General features: G+C 45.2%; 1 protein-coding gene across 1 annotated transcript in view; it reads right to left on the bottom strand.

Moving 5' to 3' along the window:
* Nucleotides 1-24741, bottom strand: part of PRKCH (protein kinase C eta) — a 162361-nt gene that overhangs the window by 58033 nt on the left and 79587 nt on the right. Inside the window, exons 3-9 of the mRNA XM_054972392.1 lie at nucleotides 24140-24290; nucleotides 22819-22853; nucleotides 21071-21159; nucleotides 16842-16971; nucleotides 14208-14335; nucleotides 13844-13987; nucleotides 12647-12820 (exon numbers count right to left, since the gene is read on the bottom strand). Coding sequence (XP_054828367.1) covers nucleotides 12647-12820; nucleotides 13844-13987; nucleotides 14208-14335; nucleotides 16842-16971; nucleotides 21071-21159; nucleotides 22819-22853; nucleotides 24140-24290 — 851 coding nt within the window. The remainder of the gene's footprint in view (nucleotides 1-12646; nucleotides 12821-13843; nucleotides 13988-14207; nucleotides 14336-16841; nucleotides 16972-21070; nucleotides 21160-22818; nucleotides 22854-24139; nucleotides 24291-24741) is intronic.

Below are 24741 nucleotides of genomic sequence, written 5' to 3'. Positions count from 1 at the left end.
TTGCAAAGCCCTAACCTGTTTCAGCATTATTGTTTTCATCAGATGAACTAGAGGGTTTTTTTTTTGCTTGTTTTCTGAGTGCACGTGAATAATTGGCTCCTAATACCTCCTCTCCATGCTTCTACACTTTTATACACCTTTATCTGCCTCCATCCCATTGTTGGTTCTTTTCTTGTCTTTCCACAGAAGGAAAAAGTTCCACTTGATGACACTCATCTTTGGAAGGAAAGTAACCCCATCTAGCACGGAGCAATGGCAAAGCTCAAAATGAGAGAAAATAACAAGGGCCGTTTGATTTGGCCTCAGCATATATTAGATTCAGCCTGGGAGCTCATAAGCATGTGTGCATGTTTTCAAACTTGAAATAAGAAACAATAGAACCACCATACTTTGTCCCAGATATGAGAAAGGAAATCAGATACGGCAGGCTCAAATCCAGCAATAGTTAGTCAGGACAAAGTCCCAATCAAAGCAAAGAAATGAGTTCATTACTTCCTAATTACAGTCAATGGGAAAGATACCCTGACCCTATGCCTAAGCAAGGTCAAGATGTGCATGGGCAGAATTACAGCCTTGATCATACAACCCTGTAGCTATACCCTACATAGGTATACATCGATACCATATATAGGTAAAAGGACAGGGACTGTAGACTATACTACTATGTACTGTTTGTTGCTGCAAAATTTTCAAATTTCTGCAGTTTGTATTGTTTGTTGAATGTCCCAGCTGTTGATCACATTGACCAACTCTGTTTAATCCATCTTGAGTCTCAATGAGAGAGGAGGACTATAAATAATGTAAGTAAGTAAATGCCCTGACCTGGATAGCCCAGGCGAGCCCAATCTTGTCAGATCTCAGAAGATAAGCAGGGTCAGCCTTAGATAATAATTGGATGGGAGACCTCCAACTAAGACCAGGATTGCAGAGGGAGGTACTGGCCCACCATCTCTGTTAGTCTCTTGCCCTGAAAACACCACCAGGGGTTGCCATGAGTCGGCTATGACTTGAGGCCACTCTCCATAAACAACATCCTTCCTCTGAGAATGTTAGTCTTACATCCATGAATCTCTCATCCTGCATTTTATCCGCATGACAACCCTCTGAAGTAGGCTAGGCTGAGCGAATGATGAGCTTCATGGCTGCGTGGGAATATTGCCCAATGCTCTAACCACTACACCACACTGGCTCTTAATTCAGGTGCAGGCATAATCGCTAGTTTTTCATTGGTCCCTTTGCAAATCTGTCAAAGTCCAAGCATGAACATACTCTGGAAAGTTAGGCAAACTTTTGAGAGCTAGGGACCTATCCGATGAACCTACAAGCTTGGGCTGCCCCTCCCAAACACATGTTTTGCTTTTGGCAGCCGGTGATTAGAGAGGGAGAGGAACAGGAGAGATTTCCAGCAATTTGCATACGTGCCCTTGGCTCTCCTAGGTTTTCCCAGCATGCGGGACGTGTTTTGCTGCAGTGCTACAATTCCTGGTAAATCCTGGGGGGGGGGGGGGCGGATTTTGAAGGTTAATGATGAAGTCACTACAGAATAGCAACAAGTGTGCATGGAGCAGAACCTATGACAGCAGAGACGTCAGGGGAGTTCAGATTTCTGCTCTCCACTCTCAACATGGGGGCATTCCTGAAGAACAGCCTCCATCGGTGATGTGTTGAAACCCTGACTTTGATAACATTGTCCTCTGCGCTGGGGCTAATTGACATTGACAGGAACTCTCCGTCAGTTCTCTCGGCACTTTCCTCCTTCCCCCTCTTCTATCCACTCCTCATTATTCAGGCATTCCTGTTGCTGAACCATTATGACTCCATCACTGAACATCTCAACGAGATTTTGGCTATTCCAAGCACATATCAATGATTTATTATGATCTAATCATGCAGCTTATCTTAAATTTTTCTGAAATAGTAACAGCAGGCTAGGGGGAGGCAGGGGGAAGTCCAAGCACCATGACGAAATATAGTATCATAGCAGGGTTGGTAAACCTTTCATGAAGCACTCTATTCAGAGCCAAGCTACGTGTGATGCCTTACACAGGTTGGACGCTTGTCAGCTTACCTCAAGTTTCGATGGGAAATGTAGGCATCCTGGTCTTGCAGCTTGGCTCTCCATTACAGCTGCAAGACCAGGATGGCTACATTTCCCATCAAAACTTGAGGGAAGCTGACAAGTGTCCAACCTGTGTCAGGCGTCACTTGTAGCTTGGCTCTCAGAAAACCCTCTCAAACAACAGAAAGTGTTACTCTACTTTTCTGGACCCATGCTTGGAGCCATGCTTTCCTGGACAAGTTTCTACCTGCACAGCATTTTTATTTATTTATTTACTTTATTTAGACCTTTCCTTTTCTTCCCAATGGAAACCCAAAGAGGCTTACATCATTCTATTCTCACAGCAACCCTGTGAGGTGGGTTAGGCTGAGTGAGTGTGACAGATCCAAGGTTGCCCAGCAAGCTTCCATAGCAGAGCGAGGATTCAAACCTGGGTCTCTCAGATCCTAGTTCAGCACTCTAACCACTACACCACACTGGTCCCCTTGTTTACTGCATTATATATTGGGCATATTTCACTACATTATTGCATTGGCTTCTAATTTTCTAATCCAGTTTGCATTGATGCAATGTGTTTCTACACTCCAGGAATTTCTCTGTTTTCTCCGTTGTATGAATTCTTTAACTCTTGTATGACTTCCCATTTATAAAGTTTCCTCTGATGGGAAGTAAGGCTATTCCTTGCACTGAAGCATGGCCTTCTCTCCTTTCCCCTTCCCACTGCAGTCCAAAATGTCCCTCAAAATGTTGTCGGAGCAAACGGTCCATAGCAGGAAGGGGCAGACGGGAAACTCGCACTCCATAGGCAGAAATCTCTTCCCACAGAAACACGCCAGGGAATTCAAGCTCCCAGCATCCACCTTTAACTTCCCCAGGCAGCAGCAAATGATACAAAAAAATCTGCAAGCACCTGAGAAGAAGTCCAGTGACATCCCAGACATATGACTGGAAGAGGAGCTCCCTGAGAGCCAAGCTACAAGCGACGCCTGTCACAGGTCGGACACTTGTCAGCTTCCCTCAAGTTTTGATGGGAAATGTAGGCGTCCTGGTTTTACAGCATGGCTCTCCATTTAATTGAAGTTTACAGAACGCCCCCCCCCCCATACACAGTGGAGGGGAAGGGGGGCGCCTGGCGAGAGCCCAACGCCTGCACTCCCCTCCCAACCGCATATTCTCCCTCCCGTAGACTGCTGCTCTGTAAACTTCAATTAAATGGAGAGCCAAGCTGCAAGACCAGGATGCCTAAATTTCCCATCAGGGCCGATTCCAGATGACTAACCTTAAGGTGTTTCATGCCACCCTCTTCCGGATCGCGACGGGGAAAATGCGAAATATCGCGTTTCCTCGCGCGAGTTTTGCGCGTCGTCGCGTGAGGAAACGCGATATTTCGCATTTTCCCCGTCGCAATCCGGAAGAGGGTGGCATGAAACACCTTAAGGTTAGTCATCTGGAATCGGCCCAGAACTTGAGGGAAGCTGACAAGTGTCCAACCTGTGTCAGGCATCACTTGTAGCTTGGCTCTGAGTTACGCTCTGACTGAGAGGGGAGTACCACACCTTAAGACTATACGGGGCAATGGAAGATCAACTTGCAGGGCCGGTAGGATATTGTTGCCAACTCTGGGTTTGAAAATTCCTTGAAGTTTGGGGGGCAGTGCCTGGGGAGGGCAGGCTTTGGGGAGGGGAACACCCTCAGCAGGGTATAATGCCATAGAGCCCACCCTCTAAAACTGCCATTTTTTCCCAAGGGAGGCTGACCTTGGATGTCTGGAGATCAGTTGCAATTCCAGAAGATGGAGCCTGGTTCCTGGCAAGCCCGAGAGTGGAACGCCCCCACAAAAGCTATCACAATAATGGGATCAAATTGATAAGAGTGGCTAAAAAGGAAAAGTCTGACCTTAGCCTTGGTGTTCAGGCAGCTGGATTGAAAGCAGGAAAGTCTGGTGTGGTGTAGTGGTCAGGCTAGGATCTGAAAGATCCAGATTTGAATCCCCACTTTTGCTGAGTGACCCTGGGCCAATCACATGCTCTTGGCCTACTGGACAAGGTTGTTGTGAGTATAAAATGGAGGAGAATGATGTAAGCTGTGTTGGGGAGAAAGGGAAGGGAGGGAGGGACGGAGAGAGGAAGGAAGGAGGAAGGGAGGGAGAGAGAGAGAGAGAGAGAGAGAGAGAGAGAGGGAGGAAGGAAGGAAGGAAGGAAGGAAGGAAGGAAGGAAGGAAGGAAGGAAGGAAGGAAGGAAGGAAGGAAGGAAGGAAGGAAGGAAGGAAATCAGGTGGGCTGGGTGCCCCCTCCCTGTCTGCTGGCAAGGCAACTTATTTTTTTCCAACTTTTTAAATGTCGACAGTCTTGCTTTTAAAAGTAGGCTTAGAAGCAATTCAAGCGTACTGATCAACTGTCTCAATTTTGGAGGGCCTGAAGAACAAAATCCTAAAACTAAAGGCTGATTTGGAGCCGTCATTAAACTATTACCAGTGTCAGAGGGGAGAACTGTGCAGGGTAGGGGGGAGCAAAGGGTCTGTCCCCCGTGCCTTGCTTGTATGCCCTCCAGGGGCAGCTGTCTGGCCACCACGTGGAAGAGGATGCAGGACCAGAGGGACCCTTGATCTGGTGTGTGAAGGAATGTGCTGATGTCCTTCTGGCATGTTGTTACAGAAGCACACCAGGACTTGGGAACCTTCAGCCTCTCTGTTATAAGCTCAGCAAATCCCAGCGAAACTGATAAGCGTGCTTTAAAAAAAAAAAGGCGCTTGTTAGAATGAAAGCAGAGATTCAAAGAGGCTTTCATCTGCCTGTCCATTTAGAAGAATACTAATCATAGCCGGGTCCGGTGAGGTGGCAGCTGCTGAGTTGCCTCAGATAACCTTTGCTGGTATTAAAGAGGCACATGTGACTCAGCCGTCCGTTTGTTTTTGCTGGAGGCAGACTGACAGCTGGGTCCTCGGGAGTCTTTGCACTTGCTCTGCCTGCCATCTAGAGGCAAAACATGGTAGCTAGACATGCGGGTTTCCCCGCCACAGCAAAATGCACAGGAACGCATGGAGCTGCCAGCTACTGAATTGGACACTTACAGCGCAATTCTAAACAAAGTTACTCCAGTCTACGCCCATTGCTACCAATGGGCTTAAACTGGCATAACTCTTCTTAGGATTGCACTTAGATCAAGATGGTTAGCCATGTTCGGCTGGAGCAGCAGAAAAGGGGAAGAGTCCATTAGCACCCATAAGACTAACATAATTTCTGGTAGGATATGAGCTTTTGTGAGTCACCGCTCACTTCTCCCTGAAGAAGTGAACTGTGACTCATGAAAGCTCATATCCTACCAGAAATTGTGTTCGTCTTACAGATGCCGCTGGACTCTCGCACTTTGCTAGGATTGCACTGTTGTTCTATCAAGGTCAGTATTGTCTGTTCTTACTGGCAGAGATCTTTCACATCACCTACTGCCTGATCTTTTCAGGTGGGCGGCCGTGTTGGTCCGCAGTAGAAGAACAAAATTCAGGTCCCGGAGCACCTTAGGGCCCAACAAGGAGCGATTTCGCACATGTTGGATAATGCACTTCCAATCCTCTTTATAGATCATTTGGAACAGATTTTTTCGTGTGTGGAACAAAAAATCCACCTCAAACGATTGATAAAGTGCATTGAAAGTGCATTATCCAAAGTGTGCGGAATCATCCAAGGTTTCCAAGGTATGAGCTTTCAAGAGTCCCCCCACAGAGATGCTGTGGATTGAACCTGGGACCTTCCAGCATGCCAAGTAGCTCCTGTACCGCTGAGCTACAGCCCCTTCCTAAACAAATTACAAACCTCGGTGTTTATATGTTAGATATATTTTGTACATTTTTATATATTTTTAATTCTTACAAAGGTGCAAGCGCTCAAATGTGGTAAATATTCTACAATAAATATACTACAATAAATATACAGCTAATAAACCTTCATAAATAATCATAAATATTCATCAAGCGTCCAATCCTTCCAGTCCACTTTGAAAAATCATTTTCAAATACCAGAGTTATAAACTGTATATTCGTAGTTCTTGTTCCATTTCAAAGCTGTTACTATCTGCGTGGAGCTTGAAAACTATAAATATCTATGTGGAGTATCCTCAGATGACAGCATTGCCTAGTGGTTACAGCTGAAACTCTCCAAGATTGGGCTATGAGAATCTATATGATCTTGTTCTTTGTTCTGTTTAAAAGCTGTTGATATTAGTTTGACATTTCAGAACTGTTCATATCCATATGGAATATCTTCACACAACAACATTTCCTAGTGGTTATAGCTGAGACCATCCAAAATGGGCTGTAAGAGCCTGACGGGTGTCACCAGCCTGCTTTCCCGTTTCGACAATGTCTTTTTCAAAGGCTCAAATCAACATACAGATCACTCCAACACCACCACACTCGTTTCCAGGAGGATGAAGGAGCCGACGGACCACTGTATGTTGATTTGAGCCTACCGTAATGTAGTATATTTATCGTAGAATATTTATCACATTTGAGCACTTCCACCTTTGTAAGAATTAAAAATATAAAAATTTACAAAATATATTTAACATATAACCTTCGAGTTTGAAATTTGTTTTGGAGTGTTCTACACTTGGAGGACCCCTCTTATCTGGCTATTGCTGATACTTTGCCTTCCCAAAGAAAAACAACAGTCACACAATGTAGATGGATGTTGGCAAGCTGAAATGTGCCTAATGGAGGGCAACAAAGATGGCGAAGGGTCTGAAGACCAAGTCTTATGAGGAAAGGCTGAATGAGCTCGGTAGGTTTAGCCTGGAGAGGAGGCAACTGAGAGGTGATACGATAGCCCTCTTCAAGTATTTGAAGGGCTGTCACAGAGAGGATGGAGCGGAGTTGTTTTCTGTTGCCCCAAAGGGTTGGGCCAGAAATAACCAGTTTAAATTAAAGCAAAAGTTTTCAGCTAAACATTAGGAAGAACTTCCTGAAGGAGCAGTTCCTCAGTGAAACAGGCTTCCTTGGGAGGTGAGGGGCTCTCCTTCCTTGGAGGTATTTAAGAAGAAGTTAGATGGTCACCTATGATGATTCTCTGACTTAATATGAATGCATACAGATCAGGAGAGGGAGTGCATGAAAGAATGAGCTGGTGCTTGGCTCACACGACCTTTTCTTATATGCCCAGGGTAACAGGGCCGGATCTACGGTTGCCGGCACCCAGGCAACCAAAGTCCGGCTACTCGCACATGCGCACAGCGCGCGTGGTCCTGGCGCTGCTTGATGACATCGCTCCATGACATCATCCCAGCTACCCGTGCTGCCTTTTGCCTGCCCTGGAGGACAAGGGGCATGCAGCAAGCCAGCCGCCCCTTGTCCTGTGGGGCAGGTGAATGGCGCAGGCAGCCTCCCAGCCACCCGTGCTGCTGCCGCCAGCTCCACAGGACAGGGGGCGTGCAGCAAGTGTGCCCCCTGTCTTGCCGCCCGCACGCTCCCAGGGCTGGCAGCTGCGCCCGGCGCCCCCTCTTTGGCGGCACTGGGGGCATCGATCCAGCCTTGCAGGGTAAAGCCGATCAACACTTTGTGGTTAGGAAGGAATTTTCCTCCAGGCCAGATTGGCCAGGGATCCTGGGGACTTTTTTGCCTGCCTCTGGGCATACAGCAGGGGTCACTGAGGTAGCTGTGAATTTCCTGCATTGGGCAAGGGGCTGGACTAGATGACCCTTTTGCTTCACTTACAGGGCTTGTTGTGCTTGCACGCAAACAGAAGTCTGCCAGTTTTGCATGATTTCCCCCTCCCTGCTCCAGCCCTCTAAGCAAGTGTTTCCCGGCCTAAATGGGTCGCGAAGCCTCTGGAAGTGAGTTTGCAGGTCAACCATCCCTAATGGCTGCTCCTGCCCTTTGCATTCTTCTCTTTCTCTCCTCTTCTTCCTTGCCAGGTCCTCACATTCTCACCTCACCCTTTGTGACAATAATGAGGGGGGGGGGGAAGCTGTCTGGCAACTAGCAACTTTACAATAGCAGCTAGAAGAAGGGGGGAAAGGCTAGAGTGTAGGGTAGGAGCTGTTTGTTTGTTTGTGAGCCTAGGCTCTGTCTTAGCTCTGCTCCTTCAGCATCCCAGCCTCTTGCCCAACGCCCTGAAATGCCTCTGCCTGCTGCAGAAAATGTATCGCATTGAGCCATTTGCCACCCACTTCTTTGCCAACAGCTGCCATTTTTCTTCATCTCCTCTCTCTCTCTCTCTCTCTCTCTCTCTCTCACACACACACACACACACACACACACTCTGCCTTCTGAGAGCCAAGCTACAAGTGATGCCTGAAACAGGTTGGACACTAGTCGGCTTCCCTCAAGTTTTGATGGGAAATGAAGGCATCCTGGTCTTGCAGCTGTAACGGAGAGCCAAGCTGTAAAACCAGGACGCCTACATTTCCCATCAGAACTTGAGGGAAGCTGACGAGTGTCCGACCTGTGTAAGGCGTCACTTGTAGCTTGGCTCTGAGTCTCTTAGGCCAGCACTGGATGCATCATAAATTTGGATTTGTGGGTCATTCATTATACCAAAAAGATTGGGAACAAATGCTCTAAGCTACATGGTATATTGTTCAGGATCACCCCTGAACCCACAGCAGGGGCTTTGGGAGGGCACTGGGGGAAGGCAGGGGAGATCCGTTTCTGTTTGCAGGAGTTTGGACCCAGCCCATTATATATGGGTCATGCATGCGCACAGGGGCACAAAGGGGCACATATCAATGCAGAGCTCCTTTGAAAAGGAGCAGAGGTGGGTGGAGGCCATTCCCAACAGCAAGGCGAACAGTGTAAAATACAACACCTAAAGAGGGGCACATGCTTTCCGGACTGAAGTCTCCACTCCTGGTCTCTGCAGCACTACAGTCTGACAGCTCCCTCTCCCTCACAGAATTTTAGGTCTGGTTTTGCAACCAAACAGGAACAGGTTTTTTGGGGGGGGGGTTGGCCGCATGACCTTGTTCTCCAGCCCTGCTTTCCCCATCCTTGCTGCATGCGCCTCCAAACCCACTTTGAGCCAATCTTCCTGGAAGTCAAAGCAGGTTTTGCTCACTGTGTGGACAGAAAAGTGCAGATTTCTGGACTTCCCCACCCACATTGGTGCCCTCATACCAACCACAAAACTCCCCCTCACCCACTGCTGGAGAGACTGTTGCTGACTTTAAAAAAAAATGGTAGTACATTGGTAGTAGCTACATCAATGTAACACTCTAGGGATTCAGCTACAGCCCTTTGGTGTGTGCATGTGTGTGTGTATGTGTGAGAGAGAGGAGGGGAGGGAGGAAGGGAGGGAGTGTGTGTGTGTGTGTGTGTGTGTGTGGCTGGGATTAGGGGATACAGAGGGAAATATGTATACCCCAGTGTAGCTGCTGCAATGTTTCTGCTGCTCTTTATGGAAGCAGTAAATTTTAAAAAATTAAAAATGAACTCCGCAGCTTCAGGCTGCAGTCTCCCCTGGAAATTATGGCATCTTTGACCTCCTCAAAGGCTGAAATGCTCCCCTACTGGTTCCCAAGTGTTACCATTTTTAATGTCTCCCTCGTGTCCATTGGTTCTCTAGCTTGATTGTATAAGCAGTTCAGAGGCTGAAGTGATTTAATGGCCTAGTACCCAGGGCTAATTGGTTGTGCGAAGAAAAAACAATAATGCTCCGAGTAGCATTTGATTGCCGAGCAACACTTAAAAGCACCAGGACCAGTGAGAGGGTGCTCTCTCAGCTCACCATCTCAGAAAGATCAGCCTTCGAAAGGAAGGAATGCCAGAAGGAATGATTTGGTAATTGCGGCACGGCCTCCTAATCGCATGGTGAAAGAGATGAATTATTTTTAACGGCATCAGATCCCAAACGCTACCTACCTGACTGCTACAGTCATCTTCGGAGGCCCTGCTTTGACTTCTGAGATTAGGAGCATTGCCACCCAGGAGAATACCTTCTCAGTGATGGCACAAAAACTCCCCTGGGTGACTCATCTGTCCCCTTCTGCCATGGTCTTTCTCCAGTGGGTGAAATATTTTTCGTTTTGTCTGGTATTCCCTCAATGATTCCTCTTTCCTGCCCAATGATTCCTGCTTCCTACCAGCTTGGTGTAGTGGTTAAGAGCGGCAGGACTCTAATCTGGAGAACCAGGTCTGATTCCCCACTCCTCTGCTTGAAGCCAGCTGGGTGACCTCGGGTCAGTCACAGCTCTCTCAGAGCTCTCTCAGCCCCACCCACCTCACAGGGTGATTGTCATGAGGATAATTATAACACACTTTGTAAACCGCTCTGAGAGGGCGTTAAGTTGTCCCAAAGGGAGGTATATAAATTTAATGTCGTTGTTGTTCTTATTATTATTGTTTTTGTTTTTTCCTATTTGCATTCAAGCTTTCTTTTTAGTTGTTTTAATGATGTGTTTTTGGTTTGGTTTTAATGGTTTTTATGAGGTGTTTTTATTATCTATGGTTTTTAATCTGTTAGCTGCCTTGGTAGCTTTGATGAAGGCAGAAATGTGAGAAGCGAAGGACTTGACGCTTTCTCCTAGCGTCAAACTAGACATGCAGGTTTTTAATGAGTTCGGTCCTGGCTGTTAAAAAACAAAGGAGAACTCAAACAGCCTCAAAATAACCTCTGCAGAGGAAGGAGGGGCTCCTCCCTCCCCCCTCAAGCTGTTTCCTCATGATTCAATAGCATGGAAGAAGTCCCTCCCCCATTTTTACTGTTCCATGTCACAGAATACTCCACGTGGTGCAGAAAAAACAGAGGGGAAACCTCCCTCCTGTGCTATTTTGACGTGAGGAAATGGCTTGAGGGGGAGGGAGGAGCCGTTCCACCCTTCCTGCGGAGAAATTTTGAGGCCATTTGGGCTCTCTATTTTTTAACAGCCATTTCCCACAGCTGCTGTGTGGTCGCAGAAAACTCAAGTTGGGCCCAGGGAACCCAGACCCAACTCTTTAAAAACCCGCACATCTAGCTGGACCCTGAGAGCCAAGCTACAAGTGACGCCTTACACAGGTTGGACACTTGTCAGCTTCCCTCAAGTTTTGATGGGAAATGTAGGCATCCTGGTTTTACAGCTTGGCTCTCCATTACAGCTGCAAGACCAGGGCGCCTACATTTCCCATCAAAACTTGAGGGAAGCTGACAAGTGTCCAACCTGTGTCAGGAGTCACTTGTAGCTTGGCCCTCAGATAACAGGGGGATTTAGATAGTGTCAAGAGATAGAAAGGAGAAACCTTTCCATTTTTTCCCTCCTTACATTTTCATCTTGGCTCTCTCTCTCTTCTCTTTCTTGCAGTGATAAGGGCAGAACATCCATCCTGCATCTCTCGGCATCCTACACTAGATAGAAAGAACCAGGGCTTTTTTTCAGCTGGAACGTGGTGGCACCTCTTAAAAATTGTCACATGGCCGGTGGCCTCACCCCCTGATCTCCAGACAGAGGGGAGTTTAGATTGCCCTCCACACCGCCAAGGGCAAACTAAATTCCCCTCTGTCTGGAGATCAGGGGATGGAGCTACCGGCCATGTGACCATTTTCGCTGAGGATCATTTAAACTTTAAAAAACTCCCCCCTTGTTCCAGCTGACCCAAAGTGACATCATTGTGCGGTCCTGAGTTCCACCCCCTCTTTTCCCAGAAAAAAAGCCCTGGAAAGAACAGAATGCTATTTCCACTCCTTTCCTATTCTCAGCAGAGTTCCTTAAATAAAAGACTCATGTTTCTTTTCCAAAGCTTAAATCAGACTCTTTGTGGATGTTTGGCCCTCACTACACACTACACCTGCAAACATATGCTTTGCTGTAACCATTAGACTGCTCTGCAACAAGAAAGGTTAGGTATCCATTTTGTAAATAAAATGATAAATGAAATGTCATGTGGGTATCAGCAGAAGAAAGCATTGGGCTGGACAGGAGGTCGACACCCCCCAAACCTTGCTGCTTCCGTCGGCCTCCTTGCATGGCTGGCTCTAGGCGATCCGCTAGGCTCACCTGGTTGTGGGGTTGTGGCGCGGCCCTACAGGAAAGGGACTGTGTGGCATTCCATATGCAGACTAATGTTGGGGACGGAAGGCCCAAAAGACCCACAAGCATAACACATACTTTCGTATCCGGAGTTCGTATTGGAAAAGAGCAAGAGTCCAGTAGCACCTATAAGGCTAACAAAATTAGTGGTAGGGTGTGAGCTTTCGTGAGCCACAGCTCACTTCTTCATATCTGTATTGTATTGTATTCAGATTTGTATTGTATTGTACTGGAGTTTGTATTGCAATTCATTTGACACGAGAGCGCCTTATATTGCAAATACCCCGCGGAATGATTTCCCACCAGTTCAAAAGTCTATTTTCAAGACTCAGTTCAGCTTAATGCTGAAAGATCCTGGTTGCTTCCACCTGGGAGTGGCTCTACCTGCCACTCTCATAGCTCTTACAGAGGCATTTAAAACAGCAGGGGAATTTCTGTACAGGATATTCCAATTCTGCTTAATTATGCAGTCGAGTTTCTTGCATTTGGGGAAACAGCAGGGGTCAGCACACCTGGAGTGGAATGATTGAGCCTCACCCCCTGGGAAAACCTCCTTTGTGGTTGTACCCCCTGACGGGTGCCAGAAATACTTACAGGGGTCTGAAAGCAGCAAAAGAGCTGGGTGAGGAAGGGATGGTTCCTGGCCAAGGTCAGAATCCGTTTCTCGGTCATGGTGCATTCCACATCGTCGTCTTGGAGAATGACGTCTTTCTTCAGCACTTTGATGGCATAGAGATAGCCGGTGTCTTTGGTTTTAGCCAGCATCACCTAAAGCCACCCGGAAGTGGAGGAAGACAAATAAGGAGAAAGAGATGGACCCGATCTTTGTAATTACAAGCAAGACAAGGAGTTTTTTTCCTACCTCTCTGCTTAGCAAACGGCAGCACACATTTCTACAGCCCTAAGCAAGAGGATTTTGTGCCTGAAGACGGTACCACCATTCATTGGGCACAGAGGTAGGAGATTCCCACAGTCCCAGCCACTTCTTGCCAGTCATGAGATAGGATTATACTTGCATCCACAATACGTCATACAGGGCAGCCTCGAGCAATAAAGGGAGGGCTTGTATGTCTAAGGAGCAGCCTAAATCTGAGTCACAACCAATGACCAGTTAGCCCTTGCAAAGCATGAATTCTTCCCCGCTCTGCACCCTGAGATTCTTTGACAGGCAGTTACCAGGACAGAGCACGAAGCTCAATGCTGGATGCCTGGCTGGTCAGTCTTACTCAGCCTAACCTACCACACAGGGTTGTTGTTGCGCGGGTAAAACGGAGGAGGGGTGAATGATGGCCTAAGCCACTTTGGGTCCCCATATTTACGCAGGGCATAAATATCTAAATAAATAAACAAGCAGTCTCTTTAAAAGTGCAGTAGCTGCTCAAACAACACGGTGTCACGTGAGCGGACCTTAGCTCGTGAGCCATGCAATAGGAATAAGCGGGGGATATTTCAGGCTTGCCGACAGCCTCTTCAGCCTGAAAGCTTGTCAAACTGTGACTGAGCTCTTCCACTTATCCTTCCCTCTTGCCCACCTGTACAGGTCCAGGACTTTCCCCTTTCAATTACGCCTGATGGTTCTGGCCCTCGGAAGCAGACTGGGCTACTTAGGATAATGACTCTTGGTTGCTTCTGATCGCACCGTTGGCCACTGGACTGGCACCCTTAGGCCAAAGCCCGGGTGCCCTGGCAGACACAAACCCTGTTGCAGTGAGTGGAAGTTGCCCAAAAGAGGGTTGTAGCAGACGGGGCATCAAACCCTCAAGGACTAGCAACATCCCCAAGAAACCTCACCTTTCCAAAACTGCCCTTCCCCAGCACTCTGATGAAAAGCAAGTCCTCAATCTTGAGCCTGCTGGCCGAAATTTGGGCCACGCCATTCCCCTCCTTCATGGTCTCTTTCTTCTGGCGTCTCAGCGTCGACCGGGAGACCAGTTTCTGCACACATCAAAGCACAGGCAGGCAGTTAGAGGGGGCTTCTTTCAAGAGACTATCACAGAGGGTTAATCTTTCATCATTCGGATGGGGCAAGCCGTCTGAATATAGGTGTTCCCAGATATCAGAAGGAACAGAAACTTCATAATGAACTGAAAGCTGGCAGGACACTTGGAATTCAAGGGTTGCTTCTTGATGATGGACAAGGAAAATGCAAACTCACCCCATTGGGAGAAATATTTCCTGGTTGCAGACCCATACATGCCAGCGTCTTAGCAAGTTCTGCTGCGTTCACCCCGCAGTTGGGTGCTACGTTGGCCTCGCATCGGATATGTACATTTATTTTACAAACTGAGAGAGAGAGAGAGAGAGAGAGAGAGAGAGAGAGAGAGAGAGAGAGAGAGAGAGAGAGAGTCAAATCGAGCGACACTTAAAATGACATTTTAGCAAACTTGACTGCTAGAGAATGACTCTGAATTAAAGTAAATTCAATGCAGGCAAGAACAAAAACTTCTAGAAACTTTTACATTTCTCTGTTAAACTTGCTGAAACCAAAAAGAAATAAAATTGCTGGAACCATATCTTTTCCTGTATAGGTTTTCAGGCATTGCAAAATTGGTTGAACCACAGAACTCACAGCATCTTGATGGGCCGTCCGTATCCCCCAAACACTGAAACCCAGGGCATTGGGGAACGCACAGGAACGCAGTTCTGGCAGTTCCCCAAAGAGCTTGCATATCAGGTGGCCCCACCCACCTGTCTCTTCATAGAATCATAGAATCATAGAGTTGGAAGGGGCCATACAGACCACCTAGTCCAACCCCCTGCCCAGTGCAGGATCAGCCTAAAGCATCCATTTTGGGCCTGTTTCATCCTGGATTGCGGCTGAAATGGCCCAGATAGGGCCTCTGATGGGTGGTGGATCACTCTCCCACTCAGCAGCTCCCTGATCCTGACCATTTGGGGCCCCTTTTCGGCCATTTTCAGCCCCTTTTTGCCATTTTGGGCCCAATTTTGGCCCTGAATGGCCAGGATTGGGTCCTAAACAGCCAGGATAGGTGATGTCAGGGGGCGTGGCATATGCAACTCAGTTATGCTAATGACACACTTCTGGTGACATCAAGGGACATGGCATATGCTAATGAGTTATGCTAATGAATTATGCTAATGAGTTATGCTAATAAGTCCCTCCAGCTCTTTTTCTACAAAATGACCCCTGAGTAGGTCTACTCCTTGTAGCTATGCGAACTCCTTGTAGCTATGGGAACTACCCTGCACATCCCGCCCTCTTCCCGCAATTGTCAGCTATGATACATGACAGATCAGGGAATCCCAGAGATTTCTGACTCCCTCCCTGTTTTTGATGTCACTGCTCATCTTCTGGCATGCAGTGGAGGGTATCCATACAGAGGGCACCCAGCACAGTGAACACACATGAACCTGTTTTGCACTGTCAGAGCCTTGGTCCATCTCGCTCTTGTCTTCTCTGTAGCAGCTCTCTGTAGTATCAGGAAGAGAAAGGTCTGGCCACCTGGAGATGCCAAGGATTGAGCTTTGGGACTTTCTGAGCACAAAATATGTGAACTCCTGTTGTAGTACCCTAACAGTGTGATCCTGGACTGAGTTACTGCAGTCTAAGCCCATTGACTTCGGCGGACTTGGGGCCAAACTCTGCTATAAGTCCAGGGGGTGAGGGTATTGACAGAGTGCCTGTGCAGAAAGTCAGGACGCTGAACTGATTTAGAGAAACCAAAGCATCATTAATGGAGCTAACATACTGGATAGAAAACAGATGAAACAAAACTAGCTGCCTTACTATTTGAGAGTGTGCAGAGAGGTACAAGACAAGCCTAAGAATAGCATTCTGCAGCCAGACAAGAAAAAGTCCCTTTAGAATGAAGGTTCTCCCTCTATAGTCCTGGCTAGCTAGAGCTTGCTGTGCTCTGCAGGATCATCTTATCTTTGTACACGGGATATTGTTTTACTCCAACAGGAGGACACCCCAACCTGACTGTTGTCAGAAGAGGAGGATTTAACGCTGCCCCTTTCCTCAGATTTTAGAGGGGGATAAACCAGACAGAAAGACAGAGAGGCCAGGGCATCTGTTTACTCCTTACTGCCCTGAACTATCCCTTTGATGTTTAGATAGCTAATCCCAGGACTTCCTCCTCATGACTCCCTTCTCTTCCTCTCTTTGTCACACAACTATCTCTTCCCTCCATTTCGCACCATGGATGCAGGACTTGTCCTGCAATCCATGCCCATCCTTAGATTAAATAGGCAGATAGGACTCTGTCACTCTTCTTTCCTATCAGGGTATGGAGTTCCTATAATAAAGAACTCTCATTTCTTTTCTAAACTTAAACTAAGTGTAAGTTTGTTATTTTCTCTCACACACTCACACCAGCCAGCAAGCTCCAAACACTCATCACGTTTTCTCTGCAATTGATGCTACTCTGCTACCTTCCTACCAGTTTATGGAGGCTCAGGGTTTTTTTAAAATAATGGAGACCTTTTTACAGACACATGTGATATTGGGGAACTGAGATTCTCATGTGTGCTGGGCCCAATTTGTCTTATATGTATGCTGCAGTAGGAGGGGGGTCTTCAGCCTTTTTTGCCCTGTTTCCCCCAGCTGAACCTGCAGGAGGCAGGCCTTGTTTGCCAACGCATATCTAGTTTGGCTCTTAGACTGGAATAATTCTGCATAGCATTGCACTGTAGGAATTGCCTCTGCCTATGGTTTAGGATCAGGATTCCCTCCCTTAGCCGAAACAGAGGTGGGCATGGTGTTTGCTAAACATGGAAAATCTTGCCCCACTCAAGAAAGTCACAAAACATAGACTTCTCAGCTTACTTTTGCACTGTAGACCCTGCCGCATTATGCCCCAAAGCAAGGAACCGCAGTGATCACAGAAAGTCGGCACTTTGTAATTGTGGATTCGGAACTTGTGTGGGATGTTGATTCCAAATCTCTGCTCGGAAATCTGAGGAGGAAAGAATAAGAAACAGGAAAGGTGGGTTACCTACAGAAACAGAAATCAGTGAGAAAGAATATTCTGGTTGACTCTGGTCAGGCCTGATTCAGATAAAGTTGTTTTCTTAAAAGCCCTAAGCACCTGAGTTAGCTTTCCTATATCAAATCATTTAACTCCTGGCAAGAGGGACACTTCATTAACATCTTTGATTCGTTACTGGGTACAGTACACAAGTAAATACTACTACAGAATCTCTGCTTCCATTCGGAGCCTTTGTTAAAACATAATTATTCAACGTTCTTGACGTTAGATAAAGCGACAAAAAATCCTACCAGTCATCATAACTGCACAGATCATGAAGAAGAGTGGTTATATGAGTCCAAGAAAGTCTCTTACTCCAAAGATATGCAGGTCACAGGTAAGGAGTCCCTTCTTGGAAGAAGCTCCTGATCAGTTCAGCTTCTCATATTTGTAGGATTTTAGGATCATCTCCTAACAATAGCTAACTGTCCCACTTCGTAAAGGCATTCTTGGCTAGCTAATTATCTTTATCATTTTTAACACCATACAAGATGATCCACACTTGAAACATTTTCTTAAAATATATGAACGTCGTTACTTCATTCTTGCTACTTTTTATATAAACAAAGGTAAAATGAGTGATTACAAGTTTCTCATCAATATATATATCTTTTGGCCCCCAACCAATAGACCCATCCTCGAATCATTTATTTACTTCTAAGAAGTTGGACATTTCTGTCATTCTCAGACATTTTCTGCACCTAGGCCTCAACAAATAATATCTACTGATATGGGTTAAACTGCTCTTCTAACCTACACAAGCCCACACAACTGTGTTTCTCCTCTGTTTTATGCCCCTCTCCAAGGCTGTTCTATTCTAGGCTTGCAGGCTCCCTTTGTGGCATGTCTAGCTCTAGGACCAGACTAGCCCTGCTTCTTTGTATAAAAGATCTTCTATGATCTGCTTGGTCAAATCCAGCAATGATTCCCCTATATTTCTAGCTACATCTGTGACAAAAATGAAAGGAACTTTGAAGGAAAGTCCTATTAATTCTGTGAGAAGGGGACTTTCTATTTAGGCAACGAGGTTTTTAATGTATTGCCCGTGCAATTTAGGCCTTGCCTGTTCACTGGACAAATTTTAGCATCTGCACTGTACTCCAGCATTCTCTAACTGTGAAATCCAGTTCATGCAACATTTCACACTGTTTCTGCCTCATTGTTCTTAATTTATGCAATCCAGCTTTATTGTATTATTCATTGTACGTATTATACAGTCTTTTGCACTGGCTTTTATAATTCTGTAATCTGCCTTGAGTTTCTCGAATAAAGGCAAATGAAGTAAATGAATGAAAAAATGAACGAACGAACGAATAACACACAGTACATTTTCCAGTTTACTTTAGCCCCTGGTTACAAAATGCCAAGTAGTGCATCACTCCCAGTGGGGCCACGTAAGTCCACTGCATCCAAAACAACAACTTAGCAAATGTTTTGTGACAGAATCTCCTGTGAGCCACACATGTTGACTGTTGTGGTTGATGCCACAATAAGGTTCTAGTCCTAACTGATGGTGCTTGAGAGGAAGGTCAATGGTCCTTACTTTCGAGTAAACCTACTTAGGATTGTGCTCTCAGTCTTTAAGATACCACAAGACTTTTTTTCCCGTTTAGTAAGATACAGAAACACATTGACTTTTCACAACAAGAAAAATAAGCCTGAGGGGAAAAAATGAAAAACAACAAGGCTTTTCTTCTGGAATTTAAATTTCAATGAATGCCAGTGCTTCTTGTTTATCCCTGCCTTGACCTTTGCCTCACTTTGGCAGGTGGAGAAGAGGAAAGAGAATTGGTTTCCTCCAAAACAAACAGATAGATAGAACAATGGGTTTCAGTCGCAAGCTGCAGTTTAGAAAGTTTAAGTCCTTTTAATTAAAAGGACTTCATTTACTCAGTAGAACGATTTAAGAACTCAGCTACTGGTTAAAGATTCACTAAGGAGATGGAGCAAAACTAGGATTTTTTCCTCACGTGTGATGGATTTGTAAACAGGTAACAAATTATTGGAATGCCAACAACAGTCAGGACGTAGAGGGCCACACCAGTAAGTTTCAACAAGAGAAAAGAGAAGAGTAAAATGCAATAGGAGAGTTGTTTATTGATCGTTTTAGATCCCAACATGTTCTGCAAATGGCTTCCTCAGGTAATCTTAACCAGAAAAATGTTATGGGAGTTGAAGAAGTTGGAGTTAGAGAACCGGATTGGAGAGACAGGTTCCCTATAAACCAGAGAGTTTACTGTTAAATTGTGTAGATGATGTATCTAAAAATCTTCAAGCATTACATATGATTACCACAGCCAGATTGGTCTTTCCTAGGAACTAGAAACCAAAAACTCATGACAGGCTACATCATTGATGATGGTCTCACATCACTTCAAGGGAAAACTGGGTGATGAGGTCACGACATTCTAGGAATTGCCAGAAACTCTATGGGGTAACCATAGTTTTTGGCAACTCCTAGAGCAGTGTGACGTCACGACTGGGTTTTTCTGGGAAGTGGCGTAATGCCATCGTATTAATGGTGCCCCCCATCCTCCACCATCATGGGTGTCTGGCAACCCTCTGACTGGCCAATGAAAGCAAAAGAGATCTGCTCACAGTTGAAACTGATGGCCTACGAGCCAAACGGAGATACTTCCAGATTAGACACACGATGGCTGAAAGTTGTGCAGATAATGGATTTTGCAGCAAAACATGAGAAATAGACTTCTTAATTTCACATCGTTTTTATGTTCCAGGTAGACATGTTGGCCTCCTACCCATTAATATTCTTTTTATTGTGTGTATCTTTATAATGTATTGAAGGAATATTAATCATTTTGGGGGGGGGAAACAAAACTACACTTATTGGAAATCTAGTAATTATATAGCCAGACTTGATGGCACTTTCCACCACCAAAGTGGTATTTATTTAACTTTTTTAACCTCACTCATTTTTTACTCCAGATTACAAACCAACTTAAAATGCACAACACCCCCCCCCAACCATATTAAAATTACTATAATTTGACAAAACAACCGACATTAATCTCAGATCTTTCTACCAAGCAAACCCAGTACAATATCCTTACTGAAAATACAATTTTAGAACAGTATGCTGGAAAAAAAACGCCACTTCTTTGCATAACTTGAGAAAATCTGGATTCGAGTATTTCTCTGCGCCGGAATCATTAGTCACTCCCTTTCCAGCTGCCTTTCCTTTTTAAAACAGAAAATAATGCTGACCTTCCTTACAAGGTTGTTGTGAGGGCAAATACATTCCAAAAGTTAATCACAATATAAGATGCTAAAACTTTCAAATCAATTTGCTGATGGAACGTCCATGAGAAACAGTGTTAAGAAATCATTAAAAAAATAAAATTCATTTCATGCAGATTTGTCAGTATCTTATTAATATTGGGCAATATTAATAAAATTTAATTAATATTAATAAAATATTGGGCAATATTAATAAAATTAATATTGGGCAATATTAATAAAATTTGATTCCCTGCAAGACTGAATTAGCTACTTTCCCATTTTGCCCGGGAAAGTGTTCTGTCTGTATAACTAAAAGCTTGTCCAGTTCCAGTTTCCCTGACAAAGACTTCTGCATTACTCAACAGCTTACACATTCTTGCATCAAACCAAAACTAGGTATCATCTGAACAATCTTTTTTTCCTCCAAACAGATTTGTGCTCATCAATGTACACACAATTCAAAATGTATCAAATAAAGTACAAGATTAAAAGGGTGATAACTTTTCCTACAATGAACTACCTTATACTGGATCAGACCATTGGTCCATCACGGTCAGCACTGTGATTGTCTGCTTAGCCTGGCAACAGATCTCCAGAGTCTTAGATGGAGGTCTGTCATATCATCTGCCACCTGATCCCTTTTAATTGGAGATGCCAGCATTTGAACTTAGGGTCCGCTGCATGCCAAGCAAATGTTCTCTCACTGAGCCATGGCCCCTTCCCAGGGCTGCAAACAGCTACCCCTACACCACCCACAAGTAGCCCATAATTACAATTTTCACTTTACCTTCATGTCCACATGCTTGTTATTTTTCTGGCATGTGCAAGCTGTAACAATGAGATGGTGGCAACGCTTGTGTACAACACATGTGCAAACTGGAAAGCAAAAGGAAGGAGACGGTTTGCCAGAAGCCACAAAGACTAACATGCAACTATATGACTTTTCCGCATGGGGCAGGCTTGCGTGGTTTTCCCACTGTTGCTATGGCTGCCAATATAGCACGGCAGCAGAATGGCTTCCACATGTTATGCCCCCCTGCATTTTCCCTTCTCAGGTCCCCTGGCAGAAACCATCATCCCCCCACACACAATCAGGGATTTTCAGGGTTTCTTTTTTAATTTGGAAATTGAGTATCTTTATATTTTACCATTACAACAATCTGACTATCAGGTCTTCTGAATTCCCAGCCTTCATTTCAAAAAGGAAGTCTCTAGCCCCTTTCATTGCAGAGATATGCCTTCGTCCTTCTACTTCAGCATTGATGCCTTTCCCCTTATATCTCCATATCAAAAGGGGCAAGAGATTTATTTATTTATTTATTTAAATAGAAGTTGGAAATTCAGAGAACCTGATACAGATTGTTATAATAACAATATTCTCTTGCTGATTTTCTCTTGCTGATCCAGGCTTAGGTGTGATCTTTCCCCAAACTTCACAGCAAAACAGGTTTCGGAAAGATCAGAGAAAAGCTGGGGAAATGAAGCAGGAAAAAAACTCTGAACAGCCTCAAACCCAGGGCAAATAGCCTGTGCAGAAAGGTCTCCAAACAGAATTGCCTGATCTGCCAAAGCAGACGGTCTTGAAATGGTCATAGATCCAGAGGAGTTAGCCGTGGACTCTTTTTGGTCTTGAAATGGGCACACTATGCCTACCGCCCTTCTGTTCTGGAGAAGTCCAGAGGATTTTTATGGGCCTGCCTTTCTTGATCTAACCAAGATTGCTTGAGTACATGATCCCACCAGCTGTTGCATCTTGGAAGCTGAGAAACAACCCTCTCCTACGGCTTTTCTCTAACCTCTGGCACTGAGGGCCAAACAACAAGTGATGAATGACACAGGTTGGACACTTGTCAGCTTCCCTCAAGTTTTGATGGGAAATGTAGGCAGCTTGGTGGAATGTTGGACAAGTGACAGTTGAAAAGTCCATGGGACAGCAGTCAGAGAGCCAAGCTGCAAGACCAGGACGCCTACATTTCCCATCAAAACTTGAAGGAAGCTGACAAGTGTCCAACCTGTGTCATTTGTCACTTGTAGCTTGGCCCTCAAAAAGGTATTATCTCTAAACATGGAGGTTCTGATTACATCATCACGCTTAGTAGCTGCTGATACCTTTATCTTCTACAAATCTCTCTTGCTTTCTTTTGTTTCATTTTGTTTTAAAGCCACCTAAACTAGCTACCATGACTATGGCTGGTGGGCTTCTGCAGTGTGGGGGAAAAAAGAAAAAAAGCACTAAAGTATCTTAAGACACTGACTTCATCTTAGGGCCAAGCTACACATGACGAATGACACTTGAACGGCAAGTGGATTGAGTGGAGGGCAAGTGAACAGGGAGAAATACACTTGCCGTTCAAGTGTCATTTGTCATGTGTAGCTTGGCCCTTAGATTGATTTCTAGTGGGTTAAAATGAATAAAAAGTCAGTATAAAAATCTTTTAAAATAATTTCGGGCACACCTCCACCAAGAACTACACTGTGCAATTTCTGTTCATTTCAAAAGGGGATTGCATAGGGATAGAAGATGTGGCATTGTACCTTGGCACTGGTATCCTTGCTTCCCAAATACACCCCTGCACAAGAGGAAAAACAGACAATGTATGAGTTTGATAAAATAATAATAATAAAAAGGACTTAGAGTCCGACTATCTTTCAACTTGACTATCTCAAGACTTCAGAGATCAGTTTCCCTGGAAGGAAAGGCAGCTTCTGATATCATCTCCTCTGAACTCCATCCCTGGGGCACCACCCCCAAATCTGCAGGGATTTCCTAAACTAGAGTTTGCAATTCTAGCTTGCCAACAGAGCTGGAGAAAAATGTCTTTAATAGAGTCTTAATGTATGGAAATGGATAGGAGGTATATAACATCATCTCATAAATAACATGCAATTAACACTATATTAAAGAAATAGGGCTTTTTTTTCCTCCAGGAAGCTGGCCACCCTTCCAGTAATCAGGAAGAGGCCGAGTAATTACTGAAAGGATTGTTTAATCAAAGGATACCTTTGCAATAAGCCCTGACCTAGATAGCTCAGGGTCAGCCTTGGTTAGTAATTGGATGGGAGATCTCCAACGAAAACCAGGGTTGCAGAGGCAGGCAATGGCAAACTCACCTCGGTTAGTCTCTTGCCATGAAAATCCCAGCAGGGGTTGCCATAAGTCAGCTATGACTTGAAGGCGCTCTCCACTACTCACTTTTGCAATAAAGAAAGAAAAAAACCCACTCTTGATGGAGATTTATATTTTTCCTGAGACCCAAATAGGGCATTGATCTGTTCCAGAAGAAGCTAGTTTCTGCAACCCATATAAGAGATGCAACCTCATCTCTGAGACCTTGAGAACTAGGCGTTTGCTTTCCTTGAATGAAAGCTGATGTTCTCAGGCTGTGGAAGAAGCCCTATCCTGAGAGCACTGACAGAGGCCAACTGTGGAATTCTTGGCAGCTCTGTACAAGAAGAAGAAGGATGTGCCCTCCAGTTGCAACTGACTCATGGCGACCCCCTCCACGCAGTATTCCAGGCAAGAGATGAGTAGAGACGGTTTGCCATTACCTTCATCTGCACAACAACATCAACCTTCCTTGGTCATCTCCCACCCAAGTACTGACCGCGGCTGACCCTGCTTAGTTCCCAAGCTCTGACAAGCCCAGGCCAAGTCGGGCTATCCCGGTTGCTGCACAGAAAGCCATCTCCAAATTCTCAGTGGCAGGCACAACTTCTTTGGCACTTCCCCCCTGCATCTCTTCTGAAGCTAAGACTTGCGTCTGTGTGAGAATTGGATTATGGCCGGTAAAGAGATGAATGGAGATACCGTCGTAGGTGAAACTTGCATCAAAACCAGTTTTTAAGTCATTCTTACCAGATGAATTCCCGACAGTGTGAACAGTATGTGGGTTGTCGTAAGTATGTGGCCATAAACTTGTGTCCGTTGACTTGGTGGACTCGCCTGCGCATGGCTCGTTGCCGTTTCCGGGTAAAGTTTTTAAAAAGCCTGTCCCTCTGAAGAGTTCCTGCACACAAAAGACATTGGTTTTAAGGAGTTTTAAAAATTGCTCATCTCGAAGTCTGACATTATTACTTTTTCTTTTTCAGCCCCAGATTTATCTTAGCTCTTGAAAAATCACCCGTCATCTCTTCTTTCTTGTCCTCTTCTGTTCTGTCAGTGCCCAATCTTCTTTCTACACCCAGGGCTCCCAACTCTATGCTCGGGCTTCTCAGGTATAATTTACCTCTACTTTCCCCCAGGCTTTCCCCTTCTGCATCTCCTTTTAGACTATAAATGGACAAGCAGAAGTTATTATTGCCAAATGCCTGTTCAAAAAAAGACTACATTGATGCGGCTTTTAGGCACTTAGGACATTATTGCTTTTTGGCTGGTTTTTCTTTTCTGCAAAATTGGGTGGAACAATGTGTTTAGGTGTAGATTTATTTATTTATGTCATTTATAGTCCACCTTTCTCA

This window comes from Eublepharis macularius, chromosome 2, assembly GCF_028583425.1.
Source record: "Eublepharis macularius isolate TG4126 chromosome 2, MPM_Emac_v1.0, whole genome shotgun sequence".
NCBI classification, from domain to species: Eukaryota; Metazoa; Chordata; class Lepidosauria; order Squamata; family Eublepharidae; genus Eublepharis; species Eublepharis macularius.
The sequence above is the reverse complement of the archived record's forward strand: the minus strand, read 5'-3'. Positions and strand labels throughout refer to the sequence as shown.